The sequence below is a fragment of the Carya illinoinensis genome, chromosome 2, assembly GCF_018687715.1.
Source record: "Carya illinoinensis cultivar Pawnee chromosome 2, C.illinoinensisPawnee_v1, whole genome shotgun sequence".
Lineage (NCBI taxonomy): Eukaryota > Viridiplantae > Streptophyta > Magnoliopsida > Fagales > Juglandaceae > Carya > Carya illinoinensis.
The window spans coordinates 15,282,021-15,307,914 of NC_056753.1; the positions used below are offsets into that span (position 1 = coordinate 15,282,021).

Sequence of the window (25,894 nt, forward strand, 5' to 3'; positions counted from 1 at the left end):
TTTACCATGCAAGTATAATTTTTAAATGTTAGGTTGGTAAAAAATAAGGTCGGTAATTGTTTACTATGTGTTGAACCCAAGGTTTCAAGTTTTGTGTAATTATATATCTACACATGGATTTTGATGATAACAAATGAATTCAAAGAGTAAAGGAGTCTCAATCTCAAGTTGTCTACACAATGGAGTCAAGCACATCAAGGAAACAAGCATGAGCAAGAAGGGAACAAGTTCATATTAAAGTCATAGAGTAATGTTGTAAATCTCTTAAAAATTCGAAATTATGATTAAGGCTAAAAATTAATATTTTATCATAAAACATTAAAATACATTTTCCACATGTGCATGAATATTTTGAAAATTAAATTTGAAAATTTTGAAAGATGATTGATTGTTATCTTTCACATGTGCATTACATGATTAAAGGTTTGAACTTTAAAAATATTAAAGATGATTGATTGTCATCTTTCATATGTGCATGTTTTATTTGAATATTTTTAAAAGTGATTGATGCTTTTTTTTACTTATGCAAAAGGTAGATGATTTTGTTTGAAACTTTTGAAAAGTAAAGTGTGCTCCCTTTGCCATATGCAAAAAGTAAAAAACTTAGGTTTGAAATATTTGAAAAGTAAAGTGTGCTTCTTTTGTCATATGCAAAAAGTAAAAAGATTAGGTTTGAATTTTTTGAAAAGTAAAGTGTGCTCCTTTTGTCATATGCCAAAAGTAAAAGATTAGGTTTGAAGTTTTTGAAAAATGAATGATGTTTTCTTTGACAATTGAAAAAGAAGAACCTTTTATTCGAATTTTTTGAAAAAGTGAATGATGTTGTCTTTGACATGTGAATCTTTTTAAATTTGAATATGAAATCTCATATGCCTATAAATAGATCATTTGAAAGCTTCACATTTACAATACTAAGAGCATACAACATTCATTCAAAGCTTTCATTCTCTCTTCTCTAAGCATTGAGCCTTAATCCTTGTCCATTTTGAGAGAAATATAGTTTGCGCTGTATTGTTCTTGTTTCACTCATTGAGGAGTGTTTTCTGATAACTTACCCACTATCAGCTCTTGTATCAGTAAAAGGGTGTATATAACCCTTGTGCGTGTAGAAAATATTCTATACAGGGAATAGTTGAATCACTACGTGTAAGGTGATTGCAAGTGTAGAGGGTGTTCTACACGGATCCTTTGTAGCGGTATTGTTCAAAGGTGTAATAGGTTTCTATCTCCACCTGAAGGAGGTTGAATAGTGAATTTGGGGATCTTCAAGGGGTAGCTTGAGGCGAGGACGTAGGCAGTGGGGCCGAACCTCGTTAACATACTGAGTTTGCTTCTCTCTTACCCTTACTCTTTATATTTATTGATATTCCGTATTTTGTTTATATTTTATATTGTATATTGGATTTATAATTGTTATTTTTTTAAATACAACTCAATTCACCCCCTCTCTTGGCATATCCATGTGGAATTGATGACAACATTTCATAAGCTGTCCAGATTTTCTTATTCTGCATGATGGGGCCTAACAAGAACTCTCAACATACGATGAATCACATAATTGAGAAATAGTCAAAGTTAGCTACCTTCAGTGTGCCTACAGAGATTGGCTTTGTATATAAATTTTATGCTCGATGACAACATTTCATAAGTTGTCTAGATTTTCTTATTATGCATGATGTGGCCTAACAACAGCTCTCAACATACGATGAATAACAAGTTTTCTTCTTCTTCTTCTTCTTCTTCTTCTTCTTGTGAGAGCTTTGGGATCACAATCTGTCCAAGTATCTTGGCAATGCTATCTTGACAAAATTAATGTTTCACTTGTAGCACTCTGTTGATTTACAAATTATGACATTCTATCACACAATGAGATATGGTTTTTGATCTTTCATTTCTGGATTTGGTGACAATTGATAAAACTAAACCTATGAAAGAATTTAGTGATTGGCATACCTTAATATAATTGGAATTGTATTGGCCTATTTTATGCTTTGCATGAAGTTTGTAGAAAAGGATGAAATATAAGGAAATGCTATTTCAACTTAAGAATTACCGTATGTTCTTTATGTTATATTTTCATCATGTAGTCCCTCATAGCTGTCTCCATTGATCCCATCTTCACAGGCAAAGAGTATTAGTGGTGGGTGGTGGACGAGCAGTAAGGTTTGCCGCAATTCAGCTTTCAGTAGCTGCAGGGTGTCATGTTACGGCTACTTGTGGAAGTCAAAGTATTGGTCGAGTATGGGCAGCTGGTGCGGAGCAAGTAGTTGACTACATTGCTGAGGTCATTTCTTCTCAAATACAGCTACTCTAGCTAGTGATTTCATTTGATCTTGGGGACAAAGACTGATAGTTTTTTAATTGCCAATTGACAGGATCTTGAATTGGCAATAAAAGGAAGTTTGATGTTGTTTTGGACACCATTGGTGCACCAAAGGTAGAAAGGAATTAGTATCAACTTTTTGAAGAAAAGTCTATCCCAGCGATTGAAAAAATCTCTAGGAATGGATCTATCCCAGCAATCCAATGATCGCTGCAACTGAGTTTTCAGTTTTGAAATCTCAATTGCAACAATTCAAAAATTGCTGGGAATGTATTTGTGCTAGAAATTATTGGATCACTGCAAATACTAAATGAAGATTTTAAAAGTCTATCACGTCGCTCTTTTTTTTGCCGCTATTGAATATTATATCGCCGCAAAAAGCTACATAACCACATTTTTTGCCCAGTATTCCCACTGGGTCTCGTTTTTTAAGGTTCCTAAAGTCACATTCATTTTTAGGTTTCCCACATTCTTTTTAATTTTTCTAAAGTTAACATAGAAGAAACATTTCTACAAATTAACAAATGACATTCATTCTCATTCATTCAAATGTACCTAATTCACATGATCAACTAATCCATCAACAAGTATAGCTAAGACCATTTGCATCTAATTCAGTAATTTTTTCAAGCGTCAATTCATACAAATTCATATGTATTTATACACTAGGCTGGTGCATTATACTCATATCAAGTACAAACTGAACTACTACTTAAATAATAGATAAACATCACTAGTTTAACAGAGTTGAGGACTTTAATATCACTAAAACCATTGCTAGCAAGTTCCACACCTCTATTTAAGTGAGGCTTTTCATTGGCACCGGCACTCACAATTCAACATATCACCTTTGATCGAGAAAGGTGGCGAATACAAAAATTCATCTCACATTACTGCTGCTCAGCCCAAGCTTGAATGGCCATACCACCCTATTGATCAAAATCTCTTCTCTTTTGCATGAGGTCAGAACATCCATGCTTGAGATGCCTGATGCAAGAGTGAAATGGCTAACCATTACTAAAGCAGGTGAATTACTTAAGAAAGATATGAAGGTTCAATCTTTTTTGTTTGAATGAAAGACAAAGTGAAGACTGGAAATTTTCAATGTCTTGCATGCTTAGTGGTGCACTAATTGAAGCTAGCATTGAAAAAGAACATTAATTCCAGTTGAGATTTTCAAGAATTATTTCTACTTTTGCTTGGGATTGCATAAAGGGCTGTGCACTGAGTTGAAGCTAGAAAGACAAATGCATGTAAAAGAACTGTGCATGTTTTAACGATTATAAAAAATTTGCAGAGAAAATTCGAAGAACATACATGTCAAAGTACTGTGCATGTCAAAGAACGTACACCCGTATCGCTAGGAAAAATATAGTTACAAGCACAATTGTATACTAATCTGTGTACCAATATGATGTGATTGGTCAAAAAGTAGATTTTATTGAAAACAATGTTAATTTAAATTTTAAGTATGAATAAATCAGTATTGGTACACAAATTAGTGCGCGACTGTGTTTGTATGTAGCAAAACTCGTATTGCTATGTGCCTTTTAATCAGTAAAAAAGTTATTATAATGCAAACCATTAACTATAAAGAAATTTTAATGTACACACTTAGTTAATATTATCTTATCATTAATATGAATTAACGTATAATTAAGCCTTAGCAAAAATTCTTAATGATCATATTTTAATGGAATATGTACATTGAAACCTAATGTTAATTTAGAATATACATTGAATTTTTTTTCCCATAATTTAAGAGTTCATGCTACAAAATGGGTGATTATTTTTTTCATAATACAAATTTGGGTACAATATTAATATGAAATTTTGAATTCAGTAATCAATGGGTTGTCCAAGGTGATTTTATGATATGAAAAATAAAAACAAGGATCTGTACAACTACAAAAACTCCCCAGAATTTCGCAAAACAAGTAGAACCAATTGTAAAGTCCAACCTGTGAAATTTTTGAACAGTTTTGATCCTAGTCTTTTATCCAACAACTAAATTCATAGAAGCGAACTTTCCTAAGTGTAGATGAACAATAATTGAGCATTACTTTCTCAAGCAAGCTCCAGACATCTATTCATGCATTTAGAAAAAGCCCCCCTGCCCCCTTTTCTATAGTGACCTAGCCATATCTTTTTAAGTACACCTTGTCTATTTAGGGAAATAGACATATCATACTATATGGAAAGTCTAGAATCTCTCATTTGAAGAAATAATCAAATGAAAAATTCTCCAAGTTTTGTGTGTATATATATAATGTTGTGTGTAAATCATTTTCCTATATATATATATATATATATTAGTTGTGTAATAATTTCTCCCCAAGGGTGACTATATATATTAGTTGTGTAATAATTTCTCCCCAAGGGTGACTCAATGTCATAGTGGAAACAGAAGCTTTAAAGGTTGGGGAGATATTTCAACCTTTAAAGCTTGAAATATTTCAACAATTATATATATATATATATATTAGTTGTGTAATAATTTCTCCACAAGGGTGACTCAATTTCATAGTGCAAACAGAAGCTTTGAAGGTTGGGGAGATCAGGTGTGTGGAGAAGTAGAAGAAATCTAGAAGTGAGAGTTTGTATGGACTGGCACTTGAAAGCACCTTGGGGTTTGACAGAGCTAGAATAAGAAACATTTCCCAACACACAAAAGGTAGTCGGATCAAGTAGCTTTGGTGGTCACAGGACCAGTAATTCGGCCAATGAGCTACTAAATATATGGAAGGATCCCGAAGTCTCAAAAAATATCATCTCCAGCTTCTGGGTCATCAAAGAGAGCAAGAGCAGCTAACAATGGTAATCAGCCAGTGTCATGCCTAGTTGATGGGTGTGCACTTCAGACCTCAGTAATTGTAGGGACTACTACCATAGGCGCCACAAGGTCTGCGATATTATATATTTCTGTTTCATATATGTATGTTGGGATCATTTATCAAGGGATCATCAGAGTATATATGACAGACATAAGAAAGTGCTAGAATATAAATTAAGAAAAATTAAATTTATATTTTATTTACTAAGCGGTCGATCACATGCAGAAGCAGCAGAACCGAACCAAAAAAAAAGTTGCTAACAAATCATTGAGGAATTCCAGTTATCCGTGCAATTGCTCGTGGGTTGCATATACAAAGTGGTTTTATCTGGCCGTGTGCTGGGCCACAATCATCAACACTTAGATTTGCTTTCTCAAATCCTTCATCAACCACATATATAATTAACAGATGGAGACTTCGTAAAACGTATATATAGCACCTAGATCAGGAATTAATAGTACTCATGAGGAAATAATAAATAATCTATGCTTTCTTTGTTTTGAGTAAAATGCATGACTGATATGTACTGTACGTGTGTGTGTGTGTGTGTTTAATTATGATATTGATAGGCCGTGACGTTCAGAGAGAGGCCTAAAGCCAAATCCCAAGTATCTGGTAGGAGGTTAGACGTGGGAGACGGTTGCATGCATGCAACGTAGACTAGGTCAATAGCTGTTTTTATCCATTAGAAAGTTTCAAGCTTTATGTTTACTTTTTTGTCGCAATGTTTCCTTTTCTATAGTACGTGTGTTTATGCTTTCTGTTACTAGCTGATAGGACTCTTTTATTTTGGCATTATGTACGTGGGTTTGCTTATTTAAGCAGCCAATGATCTCGTTAATGAAAACAAGTACTTTCATCCAAATTGTGGTCCATTCTCACCCAAAGAGAACTATCCCTTTAGTATTCATTTTCTTAGTCTTTGATCGGGACCTATCATAGGCATTAGAGCCAAGTTCAAAGGAACCAACAAAGAATGCATCGAACATTTGGATTCCGGGATAGATACAGTGCAGGAGGGGTTGCACCCAATGGAGCTTGGCATGATTGACAAACTTCATCATTTGGAGGAAACCCTTAATCGCCTCTCAAATGTGATGCTTTCAAATCACAACTCCTCAAGCCATGGCATTCACACTGATGATAACCAAGACGAAGGTCGGCAGATCGTCTCCTCTAAAACGACAAAGCTTGAATTTCTGCGATTTTCAGGGGACAATCCAACAGAATGGTTCAACCGTGTGAACTAGTTCTTTGAGTACAAGGGAACGACAAAAGCCCAAAAGGTTTCCATGGTAGCATATCATTTGGAAGGGGAAGCCAACCAGTGGTGGCAATGAATTCACAAGACATTTCGGGAAGAAGGACACGTGATGTCATGGGAGAAATTCAAAGAGGAACTCTGGGCTCGTTTTGGACCATTAGAGTGTGAAGACTTTGATGAGGCTCTCTCCCGAGTTAGGTAGCTAGGGACTTTAAGGGACTATCAGCATGAGTTTGAGAAGCTCAGCAATAGGGTTCATGGATGGACTCAGAAGGCATTAGTGGGAACATTCATGGGTGGCTTAAAAGCTAAAATTGCTAATGGGATTTGGATATTTAAACCTCAATCCCTTAAGGATGCCATTAACTTGGCACAAATGAGAGACGGTCAACTTACATGGCAGTGAAGGTTCGTGCGATCACCACCTACAAGAGCTCCTTTAGCTCTTCCACAAGCCACTCGTGTAGCTCCTGCTACACTTGCGGCCCCTATTAGGCATTTATCTTGGGAGGAAATGCAAGGAGAAGAGCACAAAGCCTTTGTTTCAACTGTAATAAACGTTTCACAGCTGGGCATAGATGTCAAAAACCGTAGTTATTACTCTTGGAGGGACATATGGGTAACGTGGTATGTGAGGACATTACTCATCAGTAGACGTTGGAGGATGACCAAGGTGGAGATACAGGGGAGGTATAGGAGCCTGAACTGGAACCAAAAATCATGTTGCATGCATCAACGAGATGGATGGGTCCAAGAACCATGTGTATAACAGCAAAGATGGGCCCTCACGAAGTAGTGGTTTTGATTGATAGCGGGTCGACGCATAACTTCATCAGCGACCATTTGGCAAGCATGCTCAGGTTGCCAGTCATACCTACGGAGGAATTTTCTATCTGAGTGGCCAATGGAGAAAGACTAAAGTGTCACGGACATTTTGATAAGGTGCGGGTAGAATTACAGGGCACCGAGTTTTACGTCACTCTTTTCTCTCTGCCCTTAACAGGTCTTGACCTTGTACTTGGCGTGCAATGGCTTGAAATGCTTGGTTCCGTGGTTTGTAATTGGAAATAGTTGACCATGGATATTATTTGGGAAAATCAAGATCGAAGGCTGAAGAGTGTAGATGTGCAAGCAATTCAGGTGGCTTCACCAAAAGAAATATCGAAGGAGTTCTGCCAGGGTCATGCGCTATTTACTGTGTGCTTTCAACCAACCATGGGAGTAGCATCACATGATGCACCACCTGATGATAAGTAGCAAGATATGCAGATGCTATTGAAAGAATAATATGAGGACGTGTGCGCGAGGTAGATCATTGCATTAAGCTCAAGGAAGGGACCGAGCCAACTAACGTACATCCATACAGATTTGCCCACTTCCATAAAGTTGAAATCGAGAAACAGGTCCAAGAGATGTTACATTCAAGGCTCATTCATCCTAGCACCAGTCCATTTTCTTCGCAGGTACTACTAGTAAAGAAAAAAGATGGTAGCTGGCAGTTTTACACTGACTACCGCGCACTTAACGTCACCATCATCATGGATCGTTTCCCAATTTCAACAGTGGACGATATGTTAGATGAATTGTATGGCGCCTCTTATTTCACCAAACTTGATCTGAGGGCCGACTATCATCAAGTAAGAGTAAATCCTCCTAATATGATTAAAACTTTTTTCTGCACTCATAATGGCCATTACGAATATCTCGTAATGCCTTTTAGACTTTGTAACGCACCCTCTACATTTCAGGTCATCATGAACTCTATATTTCGACCCTACCTTTGAGAGTTCATTTTGTTTTTTTTTTTAATGATATTCTAGTATATAGTCCCACTTGGGATAAGAATGTGATGCATGTTAAACAAACCTTGAAGGCAGCAAACTTTTTTGCCAATAAGAAATGGAATACTTGGGGGCATTGTCACACATCAAGGAGTGAAGGTGGATAATAGTAAAATTGCAACCATGGTCGCGTGGCCACCCCCATTAATATTTCTGAATTACGTGGTTTTTTAGGATTAATAGGTTATTATAGGAAGTTTGTTCAAAACCATGGCATTTGATGAGTGCGCAAAAGTGCACTCTAAATACCCTATTATTAGATTAAAATGCTAAAATGTGAATAAAAATAATAGAAATTAATGTGTATTCTTGAATTGAGTTTCTATTTACTTTGGGATACTCCTAAATAGATTTTTATATTTAATTTCAGAGTTTATAAATGAGCAAGTCAAAGCCTAGTCAAATTCAAATGAGAACTTTCATGAAGTTTGAGAGCAATTTGGATCAAGAAGAAAAAGAAAAAAATCATAAAAGATAACTGCAAGAAATCTAAGTCTGAACTTCGCTAGGAGATAGCATGTACATACTTTAGTATTTTGATTGTAACTTTCTACTCAAATATCGGATTGATGTGATTCTTGATGCGTTAGAAAGATATCTTAAAGGACTATAAATGCATCTCTATTAAGGATTTATAAATTTGAAATTCTAAATTTGACTGCCAAGATTAGTCCTAAAATTTAGGTAATTTTTTTATGCAGAAATTATAAAGACATTAGAGTTTCTTTTCTACCTAGATAAGTATATCATTAGCACAAAATAGGGGAGGAGGAGAGGCACCATAGGTAGATTTGAAAAGAGGAGAAAATCACTTCCATGGCCACCATTTGCTTTATTTTTCTTTGGAGATTTTTATTGGCCATAATATTTATGGGTAACTAAATTCTCAAGTAGGGTCAAGGATAAACTTGTACATTAGATGGTATTTTTAATTTATATATTTGATTTTCAATTATTAAAACTCTTTTATTTTATCATTCTCAATATATTATTGATGTTTTATTCTTCCAATAATCATAGAATTTATTATGTTTATGGATTCAATTATGCTTTTTCTATTGAATGGATTAGTTCTTTGATTATGTTTGGATCAATTATTTATCTATATTGATTTAGTTCTTTGCTGCAATATCGCTCTCTGAGTATATTGTCGTCATTGGATTTTCTCAATAGGGATAATAATTTATGAATTTTAAAAGTGGTGAATGATTTTTCAAAGAGTTACAGTTGGTTTAATTTTAGTTTATAAATCTATATCTTCCGATTGGGAATCTTGAGAATTGAGTTCCCAATTTTGTTATTCAATGAATTATAAATAATTAAAATACCGAATTTGTGCATAGGATTCTCGATGCTCTACTATTCGTCAAATTTGAGTATTTATTCCTTTAGTCACTTTGCTGCACTTGAATTTGCATATTAATATTTATTCTCCATTAATCATTAAATATTTTTCTTTAATTTCTTTATTCCTTATGCTATTCTTTTAATTTGTCTTCTTATGGATCGACACCGCAAAGTTGTGCTACAACTACCGCATTATTCTTTGGGCGTAATCAGCATCATAGCTCGACCCCTTACCAACCTTCTCAAAAAGGGAAAGTTCGGTTGGCATAATGAAGCTGAAGCAGCTTTTCTGGATCTTAAGCAAGTGATTATAACCACTCTAACATTGGCGATGCCTAAATTTAATGACTCCTTCACCATTGAAATCGATGCCTCGAGAAAAGGGATTTGATGGGCCCCAAGAGGAACCAAGTCTTAAAGATCAATTACAAGATCAAGAACCAAGAAGATCAAAAAAGCAATGCAAGGATTGGTGCAATCTAATTGGGATGAAGCTAGCAAGAGTTCAACACTTAAGGGGCTTGAAAGAAGGAAAACTAGTTTTGATCCACTTGATCCAAGCTTTGGAAGACATGACTTAGAGATAGAGCCTGTTATTGTTAAGGCTTTTAATTTGTTTATAGGATTTTTATTATTAGTTTAGAATAAGTAGGCTTTAGGATATTGAGCCCACATATGTCTTATTTCTTATGAACTAGAATTTTTGGGAAGGCCTTATATTTGGCCGAGGGCTTATTTGAAAAATATTATATTATTTGAATTAGGGATTTAGAAGTTACTGTAGTGTGGCACTTTTCACGCTACAGTACCTGCAGTACTATTCACTTAGGGTTTTTGGGGATTATTTATTTAAACCACTTGTAGCCTCATTTGAGAAAGTTAGACAATATTGAATTTTAATTATGAGTTGAGTTATCTCCTTTTATTCTTCTTGAATTTTTGAACTTATTAAAGGTAAATCATAACCTTTGTGGCGTTCCACCTTTGTAACCTGGCTTCTTGAGACGGATTATTCAACAGATCTAGATTTTAATATAATCTAGGCTCTTGAAATGAGTTCTCATCTAGTCTAGATTCTTCCATCCAATTGACTTGATTTTGGCTTTCTTGGTGAGTTTTCAAATTGATTGTGGGTTTAAAAGATTCCAATTTTGTTCACATCAAGATTGGTGCAGTTCTATCGTAGCAAGGCAAGCCCATTGCATTTATGAGTTGAGCACTGGGGGTTACAAAAAAATCTTGGTCAACCTATGCCAAGGAAATGCTTGCAATTGTGGATGCCATACACTTGTGGCGACCTTATTTACTGGGGAGAAAATGCTTCATCCAAACCGACCAGCTTAGCTTGAGATATTTTTGGGAGCAGCGTGTGGCTACACCATAATAGTAAAAATGGGTGGCCAAGTTAATGGGCTACAACTAGGAGATCATTTACCGCCCAGGCTGCAAGCATTCAGCAATGGACGCCCTCTCATGCAAATCGAGTAACCCAATTCTTCATCATCTCCATGTGCTAGAGGTGACCATATGGGATGAAATTAAAAAGGCTTATAAAGGAGATTCTTATATCCAATCCTTGACCCACATGACCAATGCTCAACTATAAAAGCCATATGCATGGTGTAATGGATTGCTCCTATTTAAAGGAAGGGTGGTCATTCCTTCTCATGCAGCACTACGGGTGAAACTACTACATGAATTTCACGATACAAAAATAGGAGGACACTCTAGGGTCTTGCAGACATTCAAGAAGCTGGCCCAGCAATTCTACTGGCCAAAAATGTGCCAAGCGGTGTAGGAGTATGTCAAAAGTTGTGAAATATTCTAGAAGATGAAGTCTAAAGCAATGTCCCTAGCAGGGCTCCTGGAACCTTTGCCTATTCCATGTCAAGTGTGGGACGACATTACCTTAGATTTCATTGAAGGATTATCGACATCCCATGGCAAAGACACGATCTTGGTAGTTGTCAACCGGTTGAGTAAGTCTACACATTTTTTTATCCTTAACTCATCATTTTACTACAAAAATCATGGCCGAAAAGTTTGTGGAAGGAGTTATTAAATTACATGGTTTACCCAAGTGTATCATCAGCGATCGGGACCCCATCTTTATCACAAATTATGGCAGGAGTTTTTCCAAATGTCAGGGACCAAGCTACAATTCAGCTCCACCTATCACCCACAAACGGACAAACAATCAAAAGTTGTTAATCGCTGTGTGGAACAATACCTCATAAGCCCGGTTCACCAATGGCCACACAAGTGAAGCAACTACCTTCCTTGGGCTGAGCTCTAGTATAATACAACATATCATGCATCTATGGGGATGACTCCCTTTCAGGTGCTATATGGTCGTTTACCTCCTCCAATTCCCATTTACCAAAATGGATTTTCTTTGGTGCATGAAGTGGACCATAGTCTCATAGCTAGAGATGAGTTGCTTCACCAACTCAAAAGTAACCTGGAGAATTCCATTAATCACGTGAAGCAAGCAATAGATCAAAAACCTCGGGATGAATCATTCGAAGTTGGTGATCTGGTGTTTCTTAAGTTGCAACCCTATAGACAACAGTTAGCATTTAAACGTGCCCACCAAAAGCTAGCCAGTCGATACTACGGGCCATATCCAATTATACAAAAGGTTGAGGTCGTCGCATATGAACTTCAACTACCAGAAGAAGTCCGAATTCATCTCGTCTTTCACATTTTGCTCTTAAAAAAATTCGTAGGAGAGCTTGCGAGGCCTTTTGTATACTAGAACCTCAGTATATACTGGATACTTGTTGGGTCAAGAAGGGGAATAAGTTTGGGGAAGAAAATCTAGTCCAATGGAAACATCTACCAGCAGAGGATGCTACGTGGGAGAAAAATCAGTCGTTGCTAGACCAATTTCCTTTTGTGGACCTTGAGGACAAGAGTTCGCTAGATGGGGGAGGTATTGATAGGCCGCGATGTTCAGAGAGAGGCCAAAAGCGAAATCCCAAGTATCTGGGAGGAGGTTAGACATGGGAGACAGCTGCATGCATGCAACGTAGACTGGGTCAATACCTGTTTTTATACGTTAGAAAGTGTCAAGCTCTATGTTTACTTTTCTGTTGCGCGCATGATTTTCTTTTCTGTACAACGTGTGTTTATGCTTTCTGTTACTAGCTAATAGGACTCTTTGATTTCAGCATTATGTAGGTGGGTTTGCTTATTTAAGCAGCCAATTATTTCGTTAATGAAAACAAGTACTTTCATCCAAATTGTGGTCCATTCTCACCTAAAGAGAACTATCCCTTTAGTATTCATTTTCTTAGCCTTTGATCGGGACCTATCAGATATCGTTTACTTTTGTACATAGCAGCTTACCGTCGTTTCGTAAATTCAATCTCACTTGATCTGTTATTGGTCTTAATTTCCGTAGGAAAAACATGCATCTTCTGATCTTAAGCTAAGAAATTGGTACTAGTGTTAGTAAAATTGCACTTTACCCCGCACCCACAAACAGGTACATGATATATATATATATATATATATATATGTTGTAATTAATCATACTGCTCATGCGTAAAAAGTAGTCTATATAGATTATGAATCCCCACAAGATAAGTCAATAGATGACAGGAAACTTACCGAATCTACTGATGAGATAATGGACAGCACACACATAACAAGAGCCATTTTCCATTGGAAGATATGCTTACCCCATTGTAATGAATAGGAAAATCTGAACCATGGAGTCGATCTTAATGCATGTTAAGTATCAACTCGACAATGTTTCATCCTTGAGAGATGTTTTCTGTAGTGCTCAGAGATTATATTTGAAGAAAGCACATTTATATCACAACCTTTGTAACTATATGCTACAGCTTCAGTAAGCACGCAAGCAGCTGCCCATGTGATTGCCAGGCCCAATGGAACCTAACAATAAGAACCGAATTATAGTACAAGATAAATCTGAAATATTGTTTTTACATATAAAGTAGTATCAATAAATAAGATGAGGAGTTACTTATTAAAAAAAAAAAAAAACTACGAAGAGTAATAATAAAAATATGAACTTGTAACTCTTAACTTACCGCATCTATTAAGAATATACGATGAACAAAAATAGAGATCTTGTAAAGATACTGCAGAAAATATGGAAACAAAATCCAATCACATAGAAATGCCAGAAATTATGACATTTTCAGCCACAGATGAAAATAAATTACGATGAAATAACAAAAGCAATAAACTACCAAAATTTAACATAAATCTATAATATTTTTACCATACAGCTTACAAGAGAAAACAGAATGACCAGCAATATCTACACCAATCCAAACTCAAGACATAAGTTCCAACTAGTGGGAAACGATAGCCATAAAACGAAAGTCCAACAGTAGATTTATATATTTATTGCTCAGCCAATAAATAATAAGATCTGGTTTCTATCCAATTCTCCATTTCTCTCTTAACTTCCCACCGTTAAAGCTCAAAGATTAAAAAACCATCCTAAAAATAATCCATCAATCACCAAAAGTGTTTTAAGGGTTGTAAACATGAAATGTACAAATTATGCACAAAATACCAAACGTACAATACATAAAAGTGGTTTGTTTGATACAACCCTAGAAAGATAAGGACATAAGTTGAAACTCTGACTCCAAAGAGCGGGGCAACTATTATTGGAATAACCAATAAGTTTCATAAAAAGCATTAAGTAGATAGCTACTAATAAAATTCCATAGTACTACCTTTCTGTATAAGTAAACATCCAATACTCTATGAAAGAGCCTTGGAGTGGGGAAGAATGATCAGCCTCTTAAGACTCTATGAAAGAGCCTCGGGTCAGAGATTGAATGTGGAGAAAACCTCAATAGTTTTTAGTAGAAATACAAGCCATTTAGCCCAGCAATTCATCTTGTCTATAGCAGGAATAAGAACATCTATGCCTTATGAAAGGTACTTGGGATTACCTCCTGTGGTAGGCAGGGACAGATTTAAAACCTTCAAGAATATCTTGGACAATGTCAGGATGAGACTGAACAATCATAGAGTCAAGTTACTCTCTTAGGCAGGAAAGGAAATTTTTTTGAAGGCAGTGATTCAAGCCCTTCCAACCTACACAATGAGTGTCTTTAAGCTACCACTTAATCTACTTCAGTCTATAAACAGTGTAATCCACAACTACTGGTGGGGTCAGCAAGAGAAGGAGCAAAGAATACATTGGATCTCATGGGAGAGAATGGGGCAAGCCAAATCTGAAGGTGGTTTGGGTTTCAAGGATCTTGAAGTATTCAACAAAGCCATGTTGTCCAAGAATTGCTGGAGGATACTCCAAGACCCAACATCACTTGCTACCAAGGTCCTTAAAGCTAAATATTTCCCAAACTCGAGCTTTCAAGTGGCTAAGGTGGGAGCAAAGCCATCCTTTGTATGGAGAAGTCTTCTATCAGCTAGACAGACTATTGAGGCAGGGTCTTTGTGGAGGGTTGGCACAGGAGACAAGGTTAAAATATGGTCAGATAAATGGCTAGTCAAGTCTAAACCAACAATGGTAAGAAGCCCTGTAAAGGTTCTGAGTTCTGAAGCCTTAGTAGCTGAGTTTATCGACCATTCAACCAAGAGCTGGAAAAGGGACCTGGTGCAAGAAATATTCGAAGAAGAGGAAGCTTCAGTGATACTCCAAACTCCCATCAGCTCCTTGAATTCAAAGGACAAGCTCATATGGCATGGCACAAAAAATGGCTCTTTCTCAGTGAAGAGTGCATATCACATGGAGAAAGAAAGGGAAATGGAAGGAAGAGGCCAAGCCTCAACCAGTAAATCATTTAAAGAAGTATGGAAAAAGATATGGCAGCTCCATGTCCCTCCTATTGACAAGATGTTTATATGGAGAGCATGCCAAGAATCCCTCCCTACCCAGCTCAACTTATTCAAGAAAAAGATAGTGAAGGTACCCCTATGTCCAATTTGCTCAAGAGATGAAGAAAGTATTCTACATACTCTATGAAACTGTGAGGCAGCCAAAGATGTTTGGGGCCAATGCTCGATGAGACTGCAAAAAAGTACAAGCTCCCAACTGCCAATGGTGTTGTTCTTTGAGAACATGATCAAAGTTCTCAATGATTCAGAGATGCAGGAATTTGTGATGGTAGCTAGACAGTTATGGCTGAGAAGAAATTCTTTTATCTACAAAAACAAATTCCTACCTCCAAACTGTCTACTCAGAGAAACCAGTTTGAGACTACAGCTGCTAAAAGAAGAGGAGGACAAAATTCAGACTCAAAAGGAGGGCCAACAGACAAAGAATTTAGCTGAGAAGTGGCAAAGTCCTCCTGCAAACTGGTTTAAAGTCAATTGGGATGGGGCAGTAGACAAAACAAAATGCATGATTGGCATAGGTGTAGTTGTAAGGGATGAGAAAGGTCAGATCATAGCAACAATGAGGCACAAGAAGATGCAACTCCCCGACCCTCTACTAACAGAATCTTATGGGGCTTTAATAGCTGTTCAGTTTGCCAAGGATCTGGGATTGACACAGATTGAATTGGAGGGTGATTCACTCCTGATAGCAAAGGCACTACAGGAGGAAAATGAAGCGTGGAGCAGTACCAGCATGTTTATCTGTGAGACTAGAACTTAGCTTAAAACTTTTGCAATGTGGCGTGTTTCTCATGTTAGGAGGAATGGTAACAACATAGCCCATTTGTTAGCAAAAGGTTCTCTTAGCATTTCTGATGATTTTAATGTAACTATGGAGGACATTCCTCAGTGTATTTCTCCTTTAGTTCAATGAAATGAAGTAAGAGTTTTTCAAAAAAAAAAGTAAACATCCAATACTAATTGTAGACAATTATATTAAACTAGAGACCAAGCTATTTTAAAGTAGGGTAAAAAGTAAGCCAAGTTATAAGAGGATCAGGAAAAAACCCTTGTATACAAATTATATTGAAGTTTCTCTTTCATTGCAAGGAAAAGCACCCTTGCCAAGTTCGAGATTTTGCAAATTTCCATGCATCCAAGTCTTCATACGCCATCATGTAAGAATATGATCGAATAAACAATGACAAGCAAACGAACTGTGGGGGGAACTCATCAAGACTCTTCAAAGTCTGAATATATGGTCGCGAAATCCATTCTTGTACCTTTACTCTTAAGGTACCTAGAATAAACATAGGAAGAAAGAGTCAACAAATATTTGTACTGTTGGGTGAGAAAATTTTGTTTGAAATAAGAAACCTACATTGAGATTTAACTGTACTCCTTACTTTTTCCATAGCCATAATTGCCCCCTATTTGTGAACAAAAGGGACATGGACACTAGATAGCCATTGTAGTCGAATATATAGATCAGAGAAAATTACAGGACATTATTCATTGATCTTTTGAGCTTATACATACTACATCCAAATTACAGTAATACCCTCTAACACTCCCCCTCAAGCTAGTGCATATATATCATATAAACCTAGCTTGGAACAAATAAAGCTTTAACCGTCTACAACACAATGGTTTGGTAAATATATCTGCAAGTTGATCAGTAGACTTCACAAAGGGTGTAGAAACGTCACCACTTAGTATTTTATCCTGAATGAAGGGACGATCAATCTTAATGTGTTTAGACCTCTCATGGAAAACGAGATTAGATGCAATATGCATTGCAGCTTGTTTATCACAAAGTAACTGAAGAGGGACAAGAGCTGGAAACCGAATCTCTTGAAGAAAGTGTTGCAACCATATCATCTCACTAGTAGTGTGAGTCGTTGCTCTATATTCAACTTCTGCACTAGACTGAGCTACTATTGTTTGCTTCTTACTGTTCCATGAAACCAAGTTACCTCCCACAAAGGTACAATATTCAATAGTCAATCTTCTATTTGAAGGAGATTCAGCCCAATCAGCATCTAAAAAGGCTTTAATTCTAAAATGTCCATTTGATCTATACAACAATGCAATGCTAGGAGCTCGCTTAAAATAACAAAGAATATGGATTACAACATCCAAATGTGAGACCCTGGGCATTTATCGAAATTGGCTCACTGCATAAGAACACCATCCCAATGGGAATGGAACCATTGAGGACTGATGAGGGCATATGGTTAATAAGGTGACACGTAGTAAGAACACCATCACTCCAAAAGTGTTTAGGAAAATGCATGTGCAATAAAAGGGCTCGGGTTACATCTAACAAATGACAATTTTTGCATTCAACTACTCCATTTTGTTTGGGTGTATAAGAATATGAAGTTTAATGGTCAATTCCTTTATTACTTAAGTAGCAAAGGCATTAGATAGATACTCTTTAGCTTTGTCAAAATGCTAGACTTGAACTTTTTGTCTAAATCGAGTTCTAATTTCTTCCTGAAAGACTTTGAATATGGAAAAAAGTTCAGATCGTGCCTTCATCAGAAACAATCATGTCATACTAGAATAGTCATCAATAAATGTAACAAAATATGAAACTTGTTTGATACAATGTTGATTGGTCCCCATAAATATCAGAGTGAACCAATTCAAAAGGACTAAAAGCTCAATTATCAACTCAAGGTATAAAAGACACACGATGGTTTTTGCTAAGTTGACATGCTTCACAAGAAAAATGAGACACATTTCCAAGATTCCTAACTTGATGTTTCAAAAGAGAAAGTGATAGGTGTCCAAGGCAGCAATGCCATTCAAAAGCAGGTGATGAGAATGTGAGGGCTCAAGTAGGTGACTGTTTGACATCAAGGTAATACATACCACCAGCTTCATGCCCCGTACCAATCTTCTTCCCTATCTTGAGATCCTGAAAGATACATACAGAGGAATAAAAGGTCATGGAACATCGAAGAGTTTGAGTAATTTTACTAATCGACAGCAAACTAAAGGGAAAACTAGGAGCGTATAAAATCGATGACAATGATATAGAATCGGTGAGCTTAGTGGATCCAATGTCTTGCTAAGAGTAACACTCTTTGGAGATGTCATAGTATCTAACTTAGATAAGGAATAAGACAAACCGGTCAAGTGTTCATTGGCTCCTGAATCGATGATCCATGGATCTTAATTAGATGAGACAAGACATGTGAATGATGTATCTAAATGGGCACGAGTAGTGGAAGATGAAGCTGCCTATGTGAGACCCAAAAACTGATCATACTCATCCTTTGATATGTTAATTAGCTCTAGAGTTAGGTTGGAGCTTGTTGATGGTGATGTAGTATCTTGGAAAGTGGCTTAATTAGCAGACCTAGATGGTCTACCATGTAGATCCCAACAATAGTCCACTGAGTGGTTAATGCGACCACAATGGGTGCACTTACGAGATTCACAACCTCAAGTGCAATTATCTCTAGTATCACGTCCCCCACGTGCACCCCCACGTGCACCTCTACCACTCCAGCCTCCACGCCCACCAGGAGTGACATAGGAGGCAGCTAAAGAAGATCACTCATTACTTTGATTAGAAGACAATGTAGCTCTCTGAAATTGAGAGAACACATTAGGAAATGAGGGAAGTTGTGGACTTGCCAAAATTTAAGAACTCACTAACTCATGCTCAAATTTTAAGCCAATGAGAAACCGAACAACATTAAAATCTTCCCATTGTTTTAGCATACTTGGAACATCAGAAGTGATAGGTTGATACATTTTGAGTTCTTCACATCTGCTCATCACTTGAGAATAATATTCTTCTAGGCCCAAAGCACTCTATTCCAACGCAAAGAATTGTTTACACAACTCATAAATACATGTTATGTTCCCAGCACCCGAATATATCTGTTTGAGATGCCTCCACACCTCTTGAAAGGTGTCAAAATGTATTAAGCTTGTGCAAATATAAGGCTCAATACTGGTCAATATCAAAGAAAGACAATATTTGAGCATCTTCTTGCTCTTATTGAGCAAATGTAGAACTAGTAGAGGTAGGCATTGGATCAACCAAGTGAGTACGACAAAAAGTCTTGCCTTTCAAAAACATTTCAATAAAATTTGACCACAACATATAATTTTTTCCATTCGACTTCACCGAAGTCATAAGCATACTAACATTTGGTGTAAGAGACATTGACTCAAATTTAGTTGCCATGGAGAAAAGTATTACAACAATTCACTTGGAAACAAAAATTTCACACAAAAACATGAAATATGGATGAAAAACTAGAAAACATAATCTGGAAAGTAGAAATCCTGATTAAAAATCCAAAATTTGGGCCTATATCGGGTGGAACTAGACTATATCGGTTAAAATAAGCAGATATCAGTCTGAATCAGCCTGTTTCGGGCCTAAACTGGCTCGTTACGGGCTTGAACTGGCCAGTTTCAAAAAATTTCAAGTATCGTTTTGTACCGATTTCACTGCTGACTTAAAACTGGAATAAGTTATCCTGAACGAGAATAAGACAAGCAGGTTTACCGTATACACGTTACCAAACAGGTCTATTCCAGATAGGAATAAGTTCCTACTCTAGGTTGGGGGCATACCCAGTCAAGATCTGAGTTTGTTGAGACCTGCAACCAAACACTTGAAACGGAGCTCATTGCCGGCCATAAACCATCACTTCGGCAACCAATAATGACGAAAAACACACCGAGGTGCATAGAAAATGCTTATACATTGAAAAAGGCTTCCTTGGCTCCTTGCCGCGAACGCCGAAGAGAACAACCACCACAGACGGTGACTGACTACACACGGCGCCGTTAACAACCACAAGCCACCACTAACCACTAAAACGCATTGAAAAAAAGCTTCCAACCACTACCAACTGACTACACAGAGCTCTGATACCATGTAGTCGAATATAGAGAGAGAAAATTACAAAATATTATTCATTGATCTTCTGAGCTTATACATACTACATACAAATGACAGTAATACCCTCATATACACTAATTACACTAATTACAACCATACCCTCTAATAGCCCTAAAACATGAATACTAGAACGTCATCATATGAGGGCTGAAGATATGCTCAAAAGCTTCTCAAAAATCAAAAGCCCAAACTTGTTATCCCTCGAGTGTAGACATAGATCCCTTTATATTTATATATATATAGAAAATATCTATATATATATTGCTCAGTTGTCATATTGACTAACCAAAAAACACCCAAAATAGTCAAAACATACGACCCCCTTATGTTTCGGGGGAACCATTACACTGAATCTGTCGATATGACTCAGTGAATGATTGGTAATCCCTAAAGAAAGACTGAAGCATTTTGTCAGTCTGAATCTGATAGTCCTTAAGAACTTGCATCTCTCCCCTCATTTCATCAAGCTGACTCTTGTACTCTTAAGCATCTTTCTTATGTCTTTCAATCTCAACCAAGTACTTTTGCATTTTAAGTAGGTCACGTTGTCGTGTTGACTCAGGGATGACCATCTCTTTGAGACCTCGTGCATATCTAGGTCTATGCCCAAGGACCTCCCTAAAGACAATTGCTGCTACCTCATCACTACGTTGCTCTGGTTCTAGGCCATCCATCCTACCTTGCATCTCCTTTTGCACATTGACAAACCAGTCATTATTAAAAATCTAGGCATGTGCTATGTATGCATCTTTCACATTCAGAAAGAAACATAGATCCCAAGGACTGTAAGTGTACTACTCACATAAGCATCTTCTATAGTGGCTATCACAAACTTATTCTTCTTCTTCGACCAGTGCGTCTCCTTGTGGAAATCAACTAAATTTGTCTTTTCGGTGCACTACATGAAATAGCAATGTGTATATGAATATATTTTCATATTAGAAAACTTTATGAAATACCCATCACTCGAAAAAAATATTTAAACAAAAGAAATTCACTTCACTCGAAAACAATATTTAAACTACCACTAAAAAGCATATTCCTAACATAATAACATACTATGAAATACCCATCTATCGTTGCTGCCTCATGCATTTTCAAATTTGTATCTCCCTCCCTCACCCCACATTCACAAGAAGTATATTTTGAAACATTTTCAAGCAACTTGATTTAATACATGATGAGTCATTATGTTGCCTATTGTTGGGATATGAGTTCAAATTTAGGACAAGTGTATCAATATGAGAAGAAATTATTTGCATCCTTATACCTTTTGCTTAAGGATCCGAACAAATGATTTACGTCCTGATGTGTGATTAATCATCTACTTCTTTCGGTTCTCCCGATTTTGAGCTGAGATTTTCTGCCATGCAAACCCAATGTTAGCTATGATAAACAAACGAATTTCCCACAACAATATTTAAACATATCAAATGAGTAGATATATAGTTTAATTTGAGAAATGGCATATATACCTTAAAGGCATCGCTACCCCACTTGTCACACAACTTAACCCATACGAGGGGGTCGACCAAGCTAGTCCCATTAGCCAACACTTCTTCGTGGCTTCCATATGATAGATATAGCTTGTGCAAGTCATGGTAAAATGTATTGAAGTGCTTACGTAGTTGCTTGCAAACCTAGTAGAGCATGGGTCATAGCTTTATTTTTAGAGGCGATAGCATTTTAGGGCCTTAGAGTCTTGACTGAAGAAGAGACCTTGGAATTTTAATTATGCATTTGAGCCCGAAAGAAAAGCTAGCCCAAAAATCCTAGAGTAAAATTTGGTCCTTAAGGAAAACCCAAGCCCAATTGGATTTTTAGCCCAACATTCAAACCCTAATCACTATTGCCATGTGTCACACATAGAGAGTTATGTACCTAGTCTTGATATTGGGCAAAGGGAGAGAAAGAAGAGTGTTGGGAAGCCAAGGGAAGGCTTGCACACCTAACCCTAGTAGTGTTGCCATGCAAGGATGTTTCTAAAAGAGTAAAAAATGATGAGATTCATAAGAGAGGCCAAAGGCCACTCGACCAACACACATACAACCATTCTTCATGCCACTAGGCAATTGTTTGAAGTCCCAAGGAGATCCTCCAGGGAAGTGGCACCTTGGGTAAGCAAAAGGAGCCTCTTTTCAATGGATTTGCATAGGAAACCCAAGGGACAAGAAGAATTTTTGGTTTTTCCCCCTACCACATGCCCACCCATGTGCTTTTCTCAGATTTTGCCACTTGTCAAGCCAGGTTTACAAGAAGAAGTTTTGGGAAGTGGAAAGTCATCTAGGGAATATGCATGGAAGGGGAAAGATCATCCTAGGAAGAAGCAAGAGGGGCGGCACCTACAAGACACCACAAGCCTAAGCCATGTGGTGTCCATGCAACACCTTATTTTGGAAGAAGAAGAGACTTATGGATGGTTTTACCTAGTTACCCTAAGGTTCATTGCACCTAGACTCATATGAGAGGGCCATTTGAGGCATTCGGCCAAGAGGGGAAGAACCCCACATGCCACCCAAAAGCCTTGGTTATTCCCAAGGCAATCTCATGATGGAAACTCAATAGGCATGGAAGACCAAAAGGGAAGGAAGAAGGGCAAGCCACTTGTCCTTCATGCATTGGGTCTCAAGTAACCAATGGGGTTTGGTGGGAGAGTTTTATATAAAGAAAGAACAACCACTTGCCCAAGGTCTTTTCTTTGCCATTTTCAAACGTCTCATGTTCTCACTCTCTCCATATTCTCTCACACAACCACTCAAGGGATTTCTCACTTTCTCACACTTTCTTTCTAATCAAACAAGGGAAACTACTTTCAAGAGGAGATTTTAGCTCAGTAATGGCCAAGCACCCATGATTTCACACTTGTTCTTGAGGAACCAACTAGGGTTTCCTAGGGTTTGGTCTAAGCCGAATGATGAAGAGTCCAAATCCTTCATGTATTTAGCCAACAACTTATCTCTTTACCCTACTTTGAGTTATGAAGTAGAACACAAGAAAAATGAAATATTTCTTGACTCAAAACCCTAGAAGCCGAATTGCCTATTGGTGTTTAAACTCTAGTGGTAGCCTTAGCAATCACACACACTCAAGCCTCACAAGTTAGGGTTTTTGAAACCCTCATTTTAACTAGTTACACTTCAATTTATAGCTTGCTATTTGTTACTCAACGTGGATTTTTGTAAGGATGCACTCAACTTGCTTTTGGTTAATGCATGTATACATTTGTGCAAATCTTTTATTTGTTTCTATTACTTTGGTTGTCATTCTTGTTTGTTTGCTTGAATACTCTTACATGAACTTGGAATATAATTATTGAATGACTAATGTGAATCAGTTTGTGATGAAAAATGGTAATAAGATCCCTTGCATGTCTTGGTTTTAAGGAAAATGATGTTTCTATTTTAAGACCTTTGATGATTCGGCTTTACCCTACTTTGAGTGATTTTTTGAACTTGATCAAATGCTATGATTTCATGTCTTGTTTTACTATGCTATAATTTCTAAGCATTTTCGATGAAGTTTGGAATATGTTTTGGTAATGATGTTCCATCTTCTTGTGCATATATGTTTTGGCCAAGGATAGTTTACCTAGTTCTATATTTGTGTTTTAATATCTTATGAGTTTGATGTTGTCATGCTATGAATTAAGCACATTATGTTTGGTGATTTCATGCAAGGTATCTCATATGGCATATGTCAAGTATTAGCACGCATGTCTTAAATCTCATGTCACATACATTTGGAAAAAGTGATTTCAAGAGAAAAAAATATTCAGGGACAAAAAGGGTTTTGGAAATGAAATGATGTTTTGAAAAGTTTTATCATGAACCCAAGTGTGGGAATGTCCTAGTGGAACTCTTCTGTCTAGTTTGGAGTGCTTAAGAATTGAGTGGTAACCCCTGGGTCGACAAAGAACTGTCGATGTGCCTCGAATGGATTCTTTTTAAAAAATGCCGAAGCGGGGTAGCACCTAACGCTAGTGGGTGCATAAGGCATGTAACCCAACAAAGTATTGTTGAGTTAATAAGTTATGTTATATTTAAGACGTAGTCATCACGGTGCACAAACCAGTGATGGTGCTGTAAATAGTAGGAACACGCGGTGCATAGGGGTGCCTTGATGTATCCATATGTGTTATAAGAATAGGACAACGAGGCTGCATGATATGATATGGATCACATGATGTGAATAATGCAATATGATATGATATGTTTCGGATCACGTGATTAACTAAGATATGAATGATGACAAAAGTATGTTTTTCAGAAAAAGCTAAGTTTTTGTTACAAGTTTTCAAAAGTGATCAATGCATGAGTCATAGTTTGGTTTCAGTCATGAGTTACATATATGTCCATGCTTGCATTGCATGATATACCTCTTATATGCTTGTGTTAACTGTGGTATATTGTGTGATTACTTACTAAGATTTCTTACAATCTCAATGTTGCAATTTTTCCACTATCATTCTACTCATGGAATGGTAGAAGTTGTTACAGGACTAGAAAGTGATGTCAATGGCCAAGAGGAGGAGGACGACACCTCCTCTAGAGAGGATTATGCCAAAGATGGACATAAGTAGGCCCGAGCCCACTATTTTGGAGAACTTGGAGGCTATAGATCAGAAGATTTCTAAAATCCACCCGTTTATTGAGGAGTTCTGATGCCTCAATAATAGGGATAAGGATCGGGCTTTGGAGAAGTGAATGAAGGATGAACTACTATGAGGGAAAAAAATGCCTAGAGTTGGGAACCTGTTTCCCATAAGAGGATTTTTTTGAACTTGATATATTTTGAGAAGTAATTTGGTCCCGTGTTTTGGGAAGCACAAAATCATATTATGTTTCGATAACTCTCTTTTGATTGACTAGGACAATGATGTGACAAAGTTGGGAAAAGTTTTTTTTTAGTTTGTACCATGTACTATGCAATTGCCTACGACATTGCTTAGATTTCTTTACCTTTTTTCTATTTTTCACTATACGTTTATTGCATACTGCTAGAATATCTAAGAGTATTGCATATTATTTGTCATGTACAAGGGGTGTTTAGCCTTGTGTTACATGTTCCGACGTCTCAGTCACCGCCAAATCTCAAGTAGGGGCTGGGGGCACCACAGAGAATGGTATTAGAGCAATTATGTCTCTGGGTAAGCCCACACTTTGTCTTAGGGATACATGGTACTTATAACTAGGTCTGAGATCTGTAGTTATAAGCTATGATCCTATAAGTGATAGGCCTAAGTCTCAGAAGGATGGAGTAGAATGCAAAGGTGACCTTTGGAACGTCGAGTAATGAAGGGATAAGCTATCGAAAGAAGACTAATCTACATTGGTTTTATGTGTTTCAGGCAAAAGAATGAGCTATGGTGCAAAACTGTCATGAGAATACTACTCCACGAAGACAACAGGAAGTTGAGAACCCACCTATGGAAGGAGGACAAGCGATAGCAGAAGCGATCCACCAAATGACTTAAGTGGTGCAGACTCAGATGGAACAAGGATAGTAGACTAGACAAGA

The 25,894-nt window shown here is 37.1% G+C and overlaps 1 protein-coding gene across 1 annotated transcript; it reads left to right on the forward strand.

The window, feature by feature from the left end:
• Positions 1 to 15,664: 15,664 nt before the first annotated feature.
• Positions 15,665 to 16,222, forward strand: LOC122301732. Its single transcript, XM_043113119.1, has one exon. The coding sequence runs from the start codon at positions 15,665 to 15,667 to the stop codon at positions 16,220 to 16,222; it is 558 nt and encodes a 185-aa protein (XP_042969053.1).
• Positions 16,223 to 25,894: the final 9,672 nt, after the last annotated feature.

Excerpts from the sequence above, each read along its gene's own strand:
- LOC122301732 (XM_043113119.1), top strand. The coding sequence starts at position 15,665 with ATGGTGTTGTTCTTTGAGAACATGATCAAAGTTCTCAATGATTCAGAG.